A 15,285-nucleotide genomic window follows, 5' to 3' on the forward strand; every position below is an offset into this window, starting at 1 on the left:
AGCTGGTCTCTCTTCCAGACCCTCGTCTCTTTGTTCAAACTAGGGCTGCCAGTTCTCCCTAGCTAACTTATCCTAGTGTTTGCCTACATTATCGGCCTATTACTACCTATGTTGAGGTCTTAGGTCAACATTATTATTATCTACAGTTGCCTTAGTAAACCTAATATTAGTGTACTACCAGTAAAACTACCTACTCCTTCCCTGAAGGGTAAATCTATAAATTAAATAAGCTTACCAACAATCCACGCCAACTCAAGAGAATGCTTTGTTTTGGGTGGGGTATAAAGGCCACCCAACTCAGCCATTCCATTATGGCCATGCTGGATCTGTCCTGTGGAACTTTAGGGACCAAATAAGTTTCCACATCCTCCCGCCGGCGAAGGTAGGCGCTAAGTCTAGATCAAGTCTGCCTCCCGCAGGCCCTCCCAGTGGGCCCTGGACTTGAGCGCCGTTTGACGGGTCGTCCGGCCGCTCAGCTCGGTCAGCCTCTGGTCTAATTTCTCATGTCCCGGTCCCACCATGTGGACCTCAAGAGGTAAAAGCCTGTTGATGGGTCTTATAGTCTCGACACCATTCATTCTCACCTTCACCATTCTCAACCGCCCAGCCTTGTCTGGGTGGGTCAACACTACCAGGCCAAGAGGCCAGTATGCTCTGGGTGCCTCGGATTCTACTAGCACCAGGTCCCCTTCACTTAGCATCATCTTATTTGCCTCGGGGTCAGCACCATAGAAATGTTCCCGCAGGGTTGTCAAGTAATCCCTGCGCCACACCTGGTTCCATTTGTCCAGGATGTTCTCCAGTCTGTTGTGACTCCTGTGCAGTTCTTCATTGATGGGGTGACCATCTGGCCCATAATAATCCAGCTCCTTGGAAGACTGACTCAAAATTGCGGGGAAGGGCTCAATCCTCCTTCCAGACAGCATGTGATTGGGGGTGAGAGCTTCCTGCTCGTCAATCCCATTTTGCACGTAGGTCAGAGGCCTGTTATTGACTCTTGCCTCTATCTCAGCTAACACTGTCCTCAGTTCATCAAAGCTCACTCTCCTGCCGTGCAAGACCTTCCGAATGCACCCTTTGACTGTGCCCACCATACGTTCATAGAATCCCCCTTGCCAAGGCGCCCTGGGAGCTATGAACCTCCACTCGCACTCTGTTCTCTTCAGGTGTTCTCGTACTTCTCTGTTGTCCCTAAGATTCCTGAAAACTTTATCGGCCGCCCTAAAGCTTGTGCCATTGTCCGAGATAATCAATCGCGGGCACGAGAATCTGGCTGTAAACCTCCTGAACAACTTCACGAAAGTCTCTGTTGACATATCTTCTGCCAACTCCAAATGCACAGCTCGAGTAGTGGCACAAGTAAACAGGCAGACATATACTTTCTGAGGGCCCACCCTATCATCTCCTGGGTTCTTCAATGTGATAGCCCCAGTATAGTCTATTCCCACAGTCTCAAAGGGCCTGTCACTATGTACCCACTCCTGAGGCAGCGGTGGTGGACCTGGGTATGGTAGGGTCCTCCCATCATACCGCCGGCAGACCGTGCAACTCTTTAGCACCCTTTTGATGGCAGCTTGACCCTTCAGTACCCAGTAATTCTGATGTAGGCAGGTGAGGGTATCTCCAAACCCCCCATGTAAGGTCCTCTGATGGGCATCTTGTATCAATAGCTCTGACGCCCATCCCTCCTTTCCCAGTAGCACGGGATGTTTGGCCCCATAGCTGAGCTCAGAGTTTTGTATTCGTCCCCTGCATCTTATTAGCCCCGCATGATCTAGGAACAATCCCAAAGAGTGAACCAATTTACTGTTCCCTGAGTCATCGTTGGACACACGTCCTGATGCCATAACTTGCTGCCTGGTCGCCAGTACTTCCAGCACTCCTGGAAACCTCTCCCTTTGGTACTGCCTTATCCAATATTCTCTGGGACCCACGAGAGATAACTGTCGACCTTGGCTAACCTTGTCATGCAGCTTCCTCACAAATCGAAATACCATTTCCGTGACTCCTATAAGTTTCCTCCAAGAGGAGTAGCGCCTGGGGTCAAATAATTCAGTGTCGGGTTCCCCTGCAAAGTGTACTATGCTGCTGGTTGTCTCCCCGAATTTCTGCTCCAGCCAGCAATCCCTTGTCGGTAACCAGTCTGGGCTTTTGAACCAAATCTCGCTTTTACTCAGCTTTTTGTGTGTCACCCCTCGGCTTATCAGGTCGGCTGGGTTTTGATCTGTAGGCACGTACAGAATTGTTGACATTGACTGTAGTTCCCGTATCTCCTTTACCCGATTCCTGACATAGGGGAGCTTAGACCTGTCGTTCTGGACCCACTGTAAGGCCACCTCCGAGTCTGTCCATACATAGGTGTGTGTCACCCTCAGATTACTCAACACCTCCTCTACGTACTTACCCAGTCTTGCTCCCAGCAACATCGCCGTGAGCTCTAGCTTTGGGATCGAGCAATCCTTCAGGGGTGTCACCCGCCCATGACTGGTGGCCAGACTGACCTGGTCCCTGGCCACCAAATACGCTACTGCCCCATAGGCCCTGGAGGAGGCATCACAGAAGACATGCAAGTCATAGTCCCGCCCGGTGCACCCGATGGACCTGGGGAATGTGAACTCATGCAATTCCGCTAGATCTTTGCTAACCAGATCCCACTCCTGGCAGACTGTTTCTGGCAGTGGGTCGTCCCAACCTAGGTTCAGCTCCCAGGTCTGTTGCACTAGCATCCTCCCTCGAATGGTAATGGGTGTCAACAAACCCAAAGGATCGAAGGCAGTTTGCACTTTGCTCAGCAAAGACCTCCTGGTCAGCTTCCCTTCCCCATCAGGCTTCCTCTTTAGCCTAAGTCTGTCTTCCTTGATTTCCCACTCCAGTCCCAACACCGATGTTACCTCAGGTACTGAGTAGCCAGCATAGTCACGTTCCACCGTGCCCCACAACGTTGGATTGTTTGTCACCCATTCTCTCAATGGCATGTTAGCCGAGAGCATCTGATTAGACTAGGTAAATGTCCATCAACAGCCTTTCATCTGAGGTGGTACCTTGCATGTTGTCCACATAAAATAGGGTCTTCAGTAATTCTTTAAGCGGGCTGTTACAGTTCACAAGGTGGTAGTCTATGGTGGCCTGTAATAGGAATGGTGAACTAGTGGCATCAAACAGCACTGCCCTGAATCTGTAGGTATCATACCCTTGCTTGGGCACCTCCCTGTCAGTCAACCACAAGAACCTTGTGTAGTCCCTGTCTTGTGGCTGCAACCCAATACGTAGGAAGGCTTTCGTAATGTCTGCCGCATAGGCGTACTGTTCTGTCCTGAATCTCAACAACACATCTGCTAATTTCTGCGTCAGGGAGGGCCCTGTGAGCAGACAGTCGTTCAACGATGGCTCTCGGGGACTCGCCTGTGAGCTGCAGTTGAAGACTACTCTGATGGGAGTGGTTACTGACTCCTTGGTGACTGCCATGTGTGGAAGATAATGGGTGTTTTCCCCAGGGCTGGCATTGGGCACTTTCTCAATGAACCCAAGGGCCAGCTGTTCCTTAATAATATCATATTTCCCCACCAGACCCTTCTTGGTCAGGCTGTTCACCAATGAATTCAACTGACCCCGTGCCTTCTTGAAATTAGTGGGCAGCGTTGGGTGTCCCGGTTTCCATGGGAGTCGCACCCAGTACTGTCCGTCCCTGAACTGCACATGGTTCAAGTAATCTCGATACGTCTCTTCGTGTTCGGGGGGCAGCTGGTCACCCTTAATCCCTACTACATCCAGGTCCCATAGTTTATGGACCAGCTCACTGTCGGATGTGCCAACTTGCGTCTCTGACAGACCTTCGTGCACCCCAATCCGCATCACCAGTACAGCCTCAGTCGCTGTAATACCGGAGCCCTCCTTTCCCGGGGTCGCAGGGAAATGAGCTGGTACCCTGCCTCCTACGATGTACCCCGCTGGAGTCCTGTACAGGCCAACACTCTCCTTGATAACCCTTCTCGTAGACACGAACTCGTCTATGTAATCTCCTCCTACCAAGATTCCCACATTACTAACGTCTGTAGCAATGTCTGGTTCCGCTAGCTTCACACCTAACTCCCTCAAATGTTTGACTGCTGCGGCCAGTCCCTTAGTGGTAATGATATTGGGCAGCTTCTTCACTATCAAGGCTGAAATTTCCCGTCGATGCCCGGCTAACCTGACCGTCACATTGACTACTGGATAAGACCTGCATGGGACTTCCCCACCAAACCCTTCCACCTTCATGTCAACATTACCACCTGTCTTCAGCTTCAACCTAATTGCTAGACTCTCTGTTATAAAGGATCTCTGTGCCCCACTGTCGAAGAACAAACAGGTTGTTTCAGACTTCTTCCCATTTGTAACCACCGCCATTATGGTGGGCAAGGCCACCGAACCTTGAAACTGCTCCCCAGAACATATTCCCGGTGCCGCACTCACCACACTCATCACTGCTTCCGACTTGTCCTTGCTCTCCGCCCTTTCTTGCGGTTTGCTCTCCTTAGCTTGTGCTGATCTGGTGTCATTAGGACACAGTGCACTGTGGTGCCTACCTTTCCAGCAGCCCCGACACTCATTGAGTTGGGCGCTACAGTCCCTGGCAAAATGTTCTCCACAACACTTGAAACAAAGTCTCAACTCCCTTAGTCGCTGAACCCTTTTGTTATAGGTGGTGAAGCTCGGACACCCTGAACTATCGTGTTCTTCTTCACAAAACACGCACCATCTCATACTGGCCGCTTTAGTGGCTTCTCCCTTGGCCCTGTGGGTGGAAGACTCGCCCTGGGCATAATACGTGCCGACCCTAGTAGGAGGTGGTTTAGGTCTATCTCTCGAATGTCTGGGGAAGTTGACCGACTTCTCCTTGGTAGGTAATTTCTCCCCCTGACCTACGCTCAGGTGAGATATGAGATCCCCTAACCCTTCAATAATTTGTTTTATCGTGAACCTATTCGTCCGATATTTTAAGCGCAACTCATGCACTGTAGTGCTAGCCAGTTTCCTCTGAATCACCTGGCTAAGGACCCATTCTGAATCATCCTCATCATGCAAATCTCTGAAACTGTTTGTCAAGCTCATAATTTCAATACGGAACTTCTCTAGGCTTTGACGGTCATATCGGCAAGCCTCTAGATCCAACAACCGATAAAGTATAGCTACCTTTATCTCTTCAGTGTTGCCAAACATGTCTTCTAATTGGTCTTTGACATGTTGGTAATTAGTGTCAGTAATCTGGTAGTGCCGGACCAGGTCTAAGGCTTTACCCTTGAGCTGCGACCGCAAATACTACAATTTGACGGCATCTGACAAATCGTTCCTGTCATCTATCTGGGCTTTAAACTGATCCCAGAAAGCAATGTACTCAGTTAGGGTTCCGTCAAATGTCGGTAAATTCAACTGGGGCAACCTGGGCAACATATTGACAGGTGTGTGGCTGTTTGGGGTACCTGCGGTGTTCGACACCACCCTTGGAATACTAGCCTTTAATGTATTTAACTTATCTTTGTACATATTCATCTTCTGATGACAATCTACATCATCCTTAGTGAATTCGTCCAGAGCCTGCTGAAGACTAACTTGGGATTCATTATCCTCAATAGCCTGTAGCTCATATGCTGAGAATGCTTGTTCATAGGCTTCCCATTTTTCCCCCAAACTCTTCAAGCAGTCTTGCAAATCATCGCAGTCTACGTTACTGCGTTGGCAAGTAGCCTTGCACCTGTTACGAGTTCTGTTCAGATGCCCTTTGTATGCCGCCACTGATCGTTTTAATTTTGTTAACACTGAACCAGACTCTCCTGAACTCCCATCTGCCATTGTCGAAGTTTAATGAGGAGTGTGACACTAATTGTACTTTACCCAGTCCACCCCACAGCACGTCACGGTGTTAGGTAAGAATGAACGAGTCTCAAGGCTTCTCAACAAGCTTAACAATTCCCTTTGTTATATTGACTCTACTCTGACTTAAAATGTACACTGTTAGCTCTCAAATCCCAATCAAAATGTGTATCGATGTGAAAGCTTAACCTAGCACTTTCCTGTACAATGCCAGCAAATAATTACAGGACTTAACCTAGTCTCAGGTACAATTCACAAATCCCACATTAACATGAATCAAAGACAATGAAAATCACACAATAAAAAGTGCAGTATACAAATTAAAATCACTTGGTTAACACAAATAAATTCAACAATTCAACTTGTGAATCAGTAAATAAATAATGTGTAAACAGCTTGACCTAGCTTACTCAGTCTAGCGTGGATGGTTGGATAAGGTAAATCCTAACCTAACTAGTGTGCTATAGCTTAATTTAACCTAGCTTTAGAAATCCCTGTAAATAATAACTATGTTAAATCTGTCCTAGCTACTATAACTGTTGTAAATATTGCACAAGCCTAGCCTAACTGTGGCTACCTTGCAAATCCACTGTAAATAATTAACACACAAGTCTCCTACTCTGGATTACTTGTAATCACTGTAAATAATTAAATTCACAAGCTTCTCTAGCCTACCTGGCCTGCCTGTAAATTACTGCAAATAACAACTTCTGTGTATAGTCAGCTTGGCCTAGCTCTGTGTAACTCTGGGCCTAGGTGTGCTAACTTAACCTAACTCTGTTAAACTGGTTCCTAACTGTGGCCTAGCTATGATAGCTTAACCTAGCTATTCCACATCACGGTTTTCGAAGGACCACTTTTGTGAAAATTTGTGTAGACTGCCTCCAAGTGAGTCGCCTACCCTGGCAAACTCTGTTGACACCGAGCTCTGAGGTGGGTAGGACAGATTTTCACAAATGATTGATGTTGCAAGAAACTCGCCTGCATGCACGTATAAAGGACTAACTTACTTGGTGTTGCAGCATATATCCTGATCTTCAACTTCCCTAAGCTTAGCCTTAGCCCCTTTGGACTTCCCCTCAGAAACCACGTGCAACCGGGAGCCTTAATTCCTGCAATATTCAATTGTTATTAGTGAACTGCCTGCACCTCAGAAATTCCTATATCCAAGGGGATGTGTATCCCCTAGTACAACTATGCAGACACGGACACTAGCTTCTACATAGATGAGAGACACTGGTACTTACTGGGCATGCACTCCCAGCTGCAACACAGGCCCACAGATCAAACTCACTCACAATTCTCCCCAGACACTGGCCAGAAGTGGAGGTTTTGTCTTACTGTATGGGCCTGACGGAGGAGGTCATCTACGGTACATCGAGGTGCCTCTACCAGATTTCCCCAGGTCTCGAATGTGAAGACACGTGGGGGGCGCCGTCTGCTGATCACGGCACGTCTTGTCCAGTTGGTGTCTGTCTTAAGAAGAATGAGCTGGTCTCTCTTCCAGACCCTCGTCTCTTCATTCAAACTAGGGCTGCCAGTTCTCCCTAGCTAACTTATCCTAGTGTTTGCCTACATTATCGGCCTATTACTACCTATGTTGAGGTCTTAGGTCTACATTATTATTATCTACAGTTGCCTTAGTAAACCTAATATTAGTGTACTACCAGTAAAACTACCTACTCCTTCCCTGAAGGGTAAATCTATAAATTAAATAAGCTTACCAACAATCCATGCCAACTCAAGAGAATGCTTTGTTTTGGGTGGGGTATAAAGGCCACCCAGCTCAGCCGTTCCATTACGGCCATGCTGGATCTGTCCTGTGGAACTTTAGGGACCAAATAAGTTTCCACACATCGTAAAGGTTGCTTCATTTCCACTTTGTAGATTAGCTGTTAATTGTTCCATCCTGGGCATTTTGACTTTTATTCTATATTCATGCCGCAGGAGCATGAGCAAGGGGACACCGCCCCCCGTCAAGGAGCGCCTGGAGTTCCCTGTTCCAGAGTCCAGCAGCGGAATATCCCCAGGTGTACTGCGGGTCCTCCACCGGCAGGTATGACGTGGCCTATAAAGCCACATGTAAAAAACTGAAAATATTATATTAAATATTTTGCCCAGTGAGAGCGAAAAGTCTCCTACAGAAATTTCCCAAATGTTGCATACATGTCTTTATTCACCAAAGTTGTCAGTAGTAATATATCTACATAGTACTTGTATTATATACATGATATATCTAGTACTATACCTATGATATACCTAGTACTTGTATTATAGGTATGATATACCTAGTACTTGTATTATAGGTATTATATACCTAGTACTTGTATTATTGCTATCCAAAATCTTTGAGAAACTCGTGCACAGGAGACTATATGCATTTATAACGTCACAAAACATACTCAACCCCTGCCAATTTGGATTCAGGAAAAATAAAAGCACTAACGATGCAATTATAAAAATGCTAGATCTGCTTTACACAGCATTGGAAAATAAGGAATATCCACTAGGAATTTTTATTGACCTAAGAAAAGCTTTTGACACAGTAGACCACGGCATCCTACTCCACAAACTTGACCATTATGGTATAAGAGGCCATACGCTTGCATATTTCAAATCTTACCTTACTAATAGGTATCAGTATGTCACCATTAAAGACACAGCATCAACAACACAGCCACTTGATACTGGAGTTCCGCAGGGAAGTGTCCTTGGTCCCCTGCTCTTCCTCATATACATCAATGATCTTCCAAACGTATCTCGACACCTGAACCCCATTCTCTTTGCTGACAACACGACTTATGTCATCTCTCACTTTAATCTTGCAACCCTCAACACCATTGTTAATGAGGAGCTGATCAAAATATCGACTTTGATGACAGCTTAACGTTGACAAAACCTACTACATTATGTTTGGTAGCAGAGCAGGAGATGCGCAAATTAACATTAAGATCGACAACACTCTAATTACCAGGCATAATGAGGGCAAATTCCTAGGCCTATACCTCGACAACAACCTGAACTTCAGCACCCATATCCAACACATAACCAAAAAAGTATCCAAAACGGTTGGGATCCTCTCCAAGATACGATACTACGTGCCACAAACTGCCCTTCTCACACTATACCACTCACTTATATATCCATACCTCACCTATGCTATCTGTGCTTGGGGTTCAACTGCAGCAACACACCTAAAGCCAATAATAACCCAACAAAAAGCCACAGTAAGAATAATCACTAAATCCCATCCCTGGCAGCACACCCCCCCACTCTTCATAGATCTAAACTTACTCCCTGTTCAGTACATCCACACTTACTACTGTGCAATCTGCATCTATAGGACCTTAAATTCCAATATTAGCCTTGACCTAAAACGGTTTCTTGATAGTTGTGACAGAACCCACAGGCACAACACCAGACACAAACATCTCTATGACATTCCCCGTGTCTGACTAAACCTTTACAAAAATTCAATGTATGTCAAAGGCCCTAAAATCTGGAACACCCTACCTGAAAATTCCAAAACTTCAGACACATTCATCACCTTCAAAACTACCATCAGAAAACATCTTATCTCCCTGATACACTCTGTCAACTAATAATACGAATACCACCTGGTGATTCACACTTACACTCACTCACCCATTTGACCATAAACAGAAATATCAATCTCAATCTCAAAATAATGAATCTTAACTAGTCAAAAGTTGGCCTGTGATACTCCAATACTGAAACTATGTATAGTGCCAAAACAAAAGCATTCACATTGCTAAACTCACAACTAGTATTTAGTCACTTAGCCATAATACCAACTTATCTCATAATTCTGTAACATTTTAAACCTAAGATTTAATATAAGTCTGCCCGAAATGCCTAGCCATGCTAGGCGTTCTAGTGGTACACTCTGTAATTATTATTTTACTACATGTAAACCACACAATAACCAAATTCTGTAAACTCAGCATTGTAATACTTATAGAGAATAAAGTTTGAATTTGAAATACAGTGGACCCCCGCATACCGATTTTAATCCATGCAAGAGGGGTAATTGTTATGCGAAATAATCGGTATGTGAATGAATTTTCCCCATAAGAAATAATGGAAATAAAATTAATCCGTGCAAGACACCCAAAAGTATGAAAAAAAATTTTTTTTACCACATGAAATGTTAATTTTAATACACACAAACTGAAAAAGGCATGCACACTTACATGACACTTACTTTTATTGAAGATCTGGTGATGATTGATGGGATGGGAGGAGGGGAGAGAGAGTGTTAGTGTTTAGAAGGGGAATCCCCTTCCATTAAGACTTGAGGTGTCGAGTCCTTTTCTGGGGTTACTTCCCTTCTTCTTTTAATGCCACTAGGACCAGCTTCAGAGTCACTGGACTTCTTTCGTACAACATATCTGTCCATAGTGGCCTGTACCTCTCGTTCCTTTATGACTTCCCTAAAGTGTTTCACAACATTGTCAGTGTACAGGTTGCCAACACGGCTTGCAATAGCTGTGTGAGGGTGATTTTCATCAAAAAAGGTTTGCACTTCAAGCCACTTTGCACACATTTCCTTAATCTTTGTAGTAGGCAACTTCTTCAATTTCTCTCTCCCCTCCTCTGAACCAGTTTCCTCAGGTCTGGCCTCTTGCTCTTGAAGTTGATCTATCAGCTCATCAGTGGTTAGTTCTTCATTGTCCTCCTCCACCAACTCTTCCACATCCTCCCCACTAACCTCCAACCCCAAGGACTTTCCCAATGCCACAGTGGATTCCTCAACTGGCATAATCCTCTCAGGGTTAGCCTCAAACCCTTCAAAATCCCTTTTGTCTACACATTCTGGCCACAGTTTCTTCCAAGCAGAGTTCAAGGTCTTCTTAGTCACTCCCTCCCAAGCCTTACCTATAAGGTTTACACAATTGAGGATATTAAAGTGCTCTCTCCAAAACTCTCTTAGAGTCAGTTGAGTTTCTGAGGTCACTACAAAGCACCTTTCAAACAGAGCTTTTGTGTACAGTTTTTTGAAGTTTGCAATAACCTGCTGGTCCATGGGCTGCAGGAGAGGAGTGGTATTAGGAGGCAAAAACTTCACCTTAATGAAGCTCATGTCCCCATAAAGTCGCTCTGCCACGTCTGTAGGATGACCAGGGGCATTGTCAAACACCAGGAGGCACTTAAGTTCTAATTTCTTTTCAGTTAGGTAATCTTTCACATTGGGGGCAAATGCATGGTGTAACCAGTTATAGAAAAAGTCCCTAGTGACCCATGCCTTACTGTTTGCCCTCCACAGCACACACAAATTATCCTTGAGGACATTCTTTTGCCTGAACGCTCTGGGAGTTTCAGAGTGATACACTAATAAAGGCTTAACTTTGCAATCACCACTAGCATTGGCACACATCAACAAAGTAAGCCTGTCTTTCATAGGCTTATGTCCTGGGAGTGCCTTTTCCTCCTGAGTAATGTAGGTCCTGCTTGGCATTTTCTTCCAAAACAGGCCTGTTTCATCACAATTAAGCACTTGTTCAGGTTTCAGTCCTTCACTGTCTATGTACTCCTTGAATTCCTGCACATATTTTTCAGCCGCTTTGTGGTCCGAACTGGCAGCCTCACCATGCCTTATCACACTATGTATGCCACTACGCTTCTTAAATCTCTCAAACCAACCTTTGCTGGCCTTAAATTCACTCACATCATCACTAGTTGCAGGCATTTTTTTAATTAAATCCTGATGCAACTTCCTAGCCTTTTCACATATGATCGCTTGAGAGATGCTATCTCCTGCTAGCTGTTTTTCATTTATCCACACCAATAAGAGTCTCTCAACATCTTCCATCACTTGCGATCTTTGTTTCGAAAACACAGTTAAACCTTTGGCAAGAACAGCTTCCTTGATTGCCTTTCTGGTGCCCACAATAGTAGCGATGGTTGATTGGGGTTTCTTGTACAATCTGACCAGGTCGGCGATACGCACTCCACTTTCATACTTATCAATGATCTCTTTCTTCATTTCTATTGGAATTCTCACCCTTATTGGTGTATGGTTGGCACTAGAAGCTTTCTTGGGGCCCATGGTCACTTATTTTCCAGAAACAGCACCGAAAACACTGTAATAATACGAAATATTCCGATTGTATGCTTGGATGTTACCGCGGAGGCTGGCTGGTAAACAATGGCACGGGCGGCACATGTGAGGCTGGCTGAGGGCGCACATTGGACGCGTCTTGGACGAAAATCGGTGAGCGGGTTTTTAAGCGGTATGCGCGGCAAAATTTTTGCGATTAAAGCAAGCGGTATGCGGATTAATCGCTATGTGATGCCATCAGTATGCGGGGGTCCACTGTATAGGTATGATATACCTAGTACTTGTATTATAGGTATTATATACCTAGTACTTGTACTGTAGGTCGTTTAGTTTTGATTATAATGTACTATAGGTATGATAGACCTCTTGTACTATAAGTATCATATATCTAGTACATGTACTATATCTAGTAATTGTACTATGATGTATCTAGTAATTGTACCATTAGTAGGATATTCCTAGTACTTGTACTATAGGTAAGACTGCATTATATTCCGTAAAGTGCTGATCAATACTGGTATTACTTTCACGAGGAAGCGGTAAACCGGTAGGAATCACGCGCCTGGGTAATGGGTAGGAATCACGCGCCTGGGTAATTGGTAGGAATCACGCACCTGGGTAATGGGTGGGAATCACGCACCTGGGTAATGGGTGGAAATCACGCACCTGGGTAATGGGTAGGAATCACATGCCTGGGTAATGGGTAAGATTCACGTGCCTGGGTAATGGGTAGGAATCACGTTATTGGGTAATGGGTAGGAATCATGCACCTGGGTAATGGGTAGGATTCACGCACCTGGGTAATGGGTAGGAATCACGCACCTGGGTAATGGGTAGGAATCACGCACCTGGGTAATGGGTGGGAATCACGCACCTGGGTAATGGGTAGGAATCATGCACCTGGGTAATGGGTAGGAATCACGCACCTGGGTAATGGGTGGGAATCACACACCTGGGTAATGGGTGGAAAGCACGTGCCTGGGTAATGGGTAGGAATCACGTGCCTGGGTAATGGGTAGGATTCATGCGCCTGGGTAATGGCTAGGAATCACGTGCCTGGGTAATGGGTGGTAATCAGATTAAGTACAAGTGGAGGGTAGCTTCAGTTTCTTGGATCAGGAACTCTTTAGCATCAAGGTACTCTCCTGAAGGGTTTAAAGCTAATTAAATGTACGAGAATAATTTAAGATGCATTTGTGTAAATGACCTACCAGAAGGAATAGAGGACTATGCGAATTTGTCAGTGTGAGATTTGTCTGTAAGAACCTTCATCAGTGGTCACAGTGGAGCCCATGCTAACCTTCTTAGTGAGATTTCAACTTTAGACAAATTGACTGGAGCAGTTTGACAGAAAATTTAGAGTCAAGTGACTTTCTTGATACGATTCAAGATTGTTTTTTAAAACAGTTGGTGACTGAACCAACTAGAGGAAATAACCTGCTTGACTTAGTTCTTGCCAGCAGGGAATCGCTAATTAATAATCTTGAGGTTAATGATGAGCTTGGGGAAAGTGATCACAAATCACTTGGTTTTAATATCATGTAATTACCCTAATAATGGCAATCAAGTCTCTGTCCCTGACTTCCGCTTGGCTGATTTCATAGGACTGAAAAATTACCTGGGTGGGCTGAACTGGAATGGCCTGACTATGGGTAGGAGGTGATAATTGCCGATATGACGTTTTCCAGAGCATAGTTCTAGCTGCTCAGACAACTTATGTTCCAAATAGGGAAATCAAATCAAACAAAAATGATCCTATATATATGAACAATAGATTAAAACATCTCATTGGTCAAAAGAGAGGCATATATAGGTGAATCAAAAGAGGAGAGGAGCAGTTAAGAAATCAGTATATTCACTTAAAGAGAGAAATAAAGAAGGGAATAAGAAAAGTAAAAAGAGATTATGAGGTTAAAGTTGCAAGAGAATCGAAGACTAACCCAAAAGGATTCTTTCAGGAATACAGAAGTAAGATTAGGGACAAGATAGACCCACTCAAAAGTTACTTAGGTCAGCTCACAGACAGTGATAAGGAAATTTGTAGAATTTTTAACACATACTTCCTCTCAGTTTTTACACAGGAAGATACTAGCGATATTCCAGAAATAATAAATTATGTAGAACAGGACGATAGTAAACTATGCACTATTAGGGTCACAAGTGACATGGTCCTTAGACAAATAGATAAATTAAAACCCAACAAATCCCCAGGCCCTGATGAACTGTATGCAAGGGTTCTAAAGGAATGTAAAGAGGAGCTTAGCAAACCTTTGGCTAATCTTTTCAACATATCACTACAAACTGGCATGGTGCCAGGTAAGTGTAAAATGGCAAATGTGATACCCATTTTCAAAGCAGGTAACAGGTCCTTAGCTTCAAACTATAGACCAATAAGCCTAACCTCCAGAGTGGGAAAATTTATGGAATCAATGATTGCTGAGGCAATTCGTAGCCATTTTGAAAAGCATAAATTAAAAATAGGTTAGATAAATACATGAGTGGGTGCGGGTGGGTGTGAGCTGGACCTGACTAGCTTGTGCTACTAGGTCAGATACCGTGCTCCTTCCTTAGGTGAATGTGACCTGATCTGACTAGGTTGGGGCCTTGGCTTAAGCCAGTAGGAGACTTGGACCTGTCTTGCATGGGCCAGTAGACCTGTTGCAGTGTTCCTTCTTATGTTCTGATGTATAGAAACTTATCCAGTAGGATGAATCATTTTAGGTCTGCATGGTGTGGTTAGAGAACTGGCATGTCATGGATTTGAATCCCACCCATTTATCTGTTTTCATACACTTAACTGCTCTCTGTGAAATCTTCCTTTTGTAAGTTTCGTGGCTCACTGGTGCAACATTGTGCCTGCTACATGCCAGACCCACAGTTAGTTCCTGTCATTCCTTTATTTAGTGACAGTCATTCTCTTCGACTTATATTAAGTTCATGGACTATTGGCTCTGAGGAGCATGAGAATAGATGTTTCATGAAAGCTTCTGGGGCTGATGGAAGACAGTAATGTCACAGCTGATACTACTTTACAGACACGTCACAGATGTTTTGTTTGTAAGATTTTATTGAAGGCTTCGTTGCTCAGTGGTAGAGTTGGGCCTGTTACACGCCAGGATCACGGTTCAAATTACCATCCAATCTTCTATTTACACGCTGTGCCGAATAGGTAAAGCTGGTCAATAATTTTGTACCAAAAGAACCTTAGAAAACTTGCCTATCCTTATTATAACCGCAATTTAATTTAGCCTAATCCAGCTAAATATACTTTAGATAAGTTTACAATAATTTAATAATAAACACAATGAAATATATTTTCTTTGTTAGGTTTGGAATGATTTTTGTGAAATTAA

General features: G+C 44.4%; 1 protein-coding gene across 2 annotated transcripts in view; it reads left to right on the top strand.

Moving 5' to 3' along the window:
- The window catches only part of LOC128690717 (ropporin-1-like protein), a 45,024-nt gene that overhangs the window by 20,267 nt on the left and 9,472 nt on the right, over positions 1-15,285 (top strand). For both annotated transcript variants that reach the window (XM_070088454.1, XM_070088455.1), the window contains exon 3: positions 7,798-7,906. In XM_070088454.1, the coding sequence (XP_069944555.1) occupies positions 7,798-7,906 (109 nt within the window). The remainder of the gene's footprint in view (positions 1-7,797; positions 7,907-15,285) is intronic.

The sequence above is a fragment of the Cherax quadricarinatus genome, chromosome 24 (assembly GCF_038502225.1).
Source record: "Cherax quadricarinatus isolate ZL_2023a chromosome 24, ASM3850222v1, whole genome shotgun sequence".
In the NCBI taxonomy this organism is placed as follows: Eukaryota; Metazoa; Arthropoda; class Malacostraca; order Decapoda; family Parastacidae; genus Cherax; species Cherax quadricarinatus.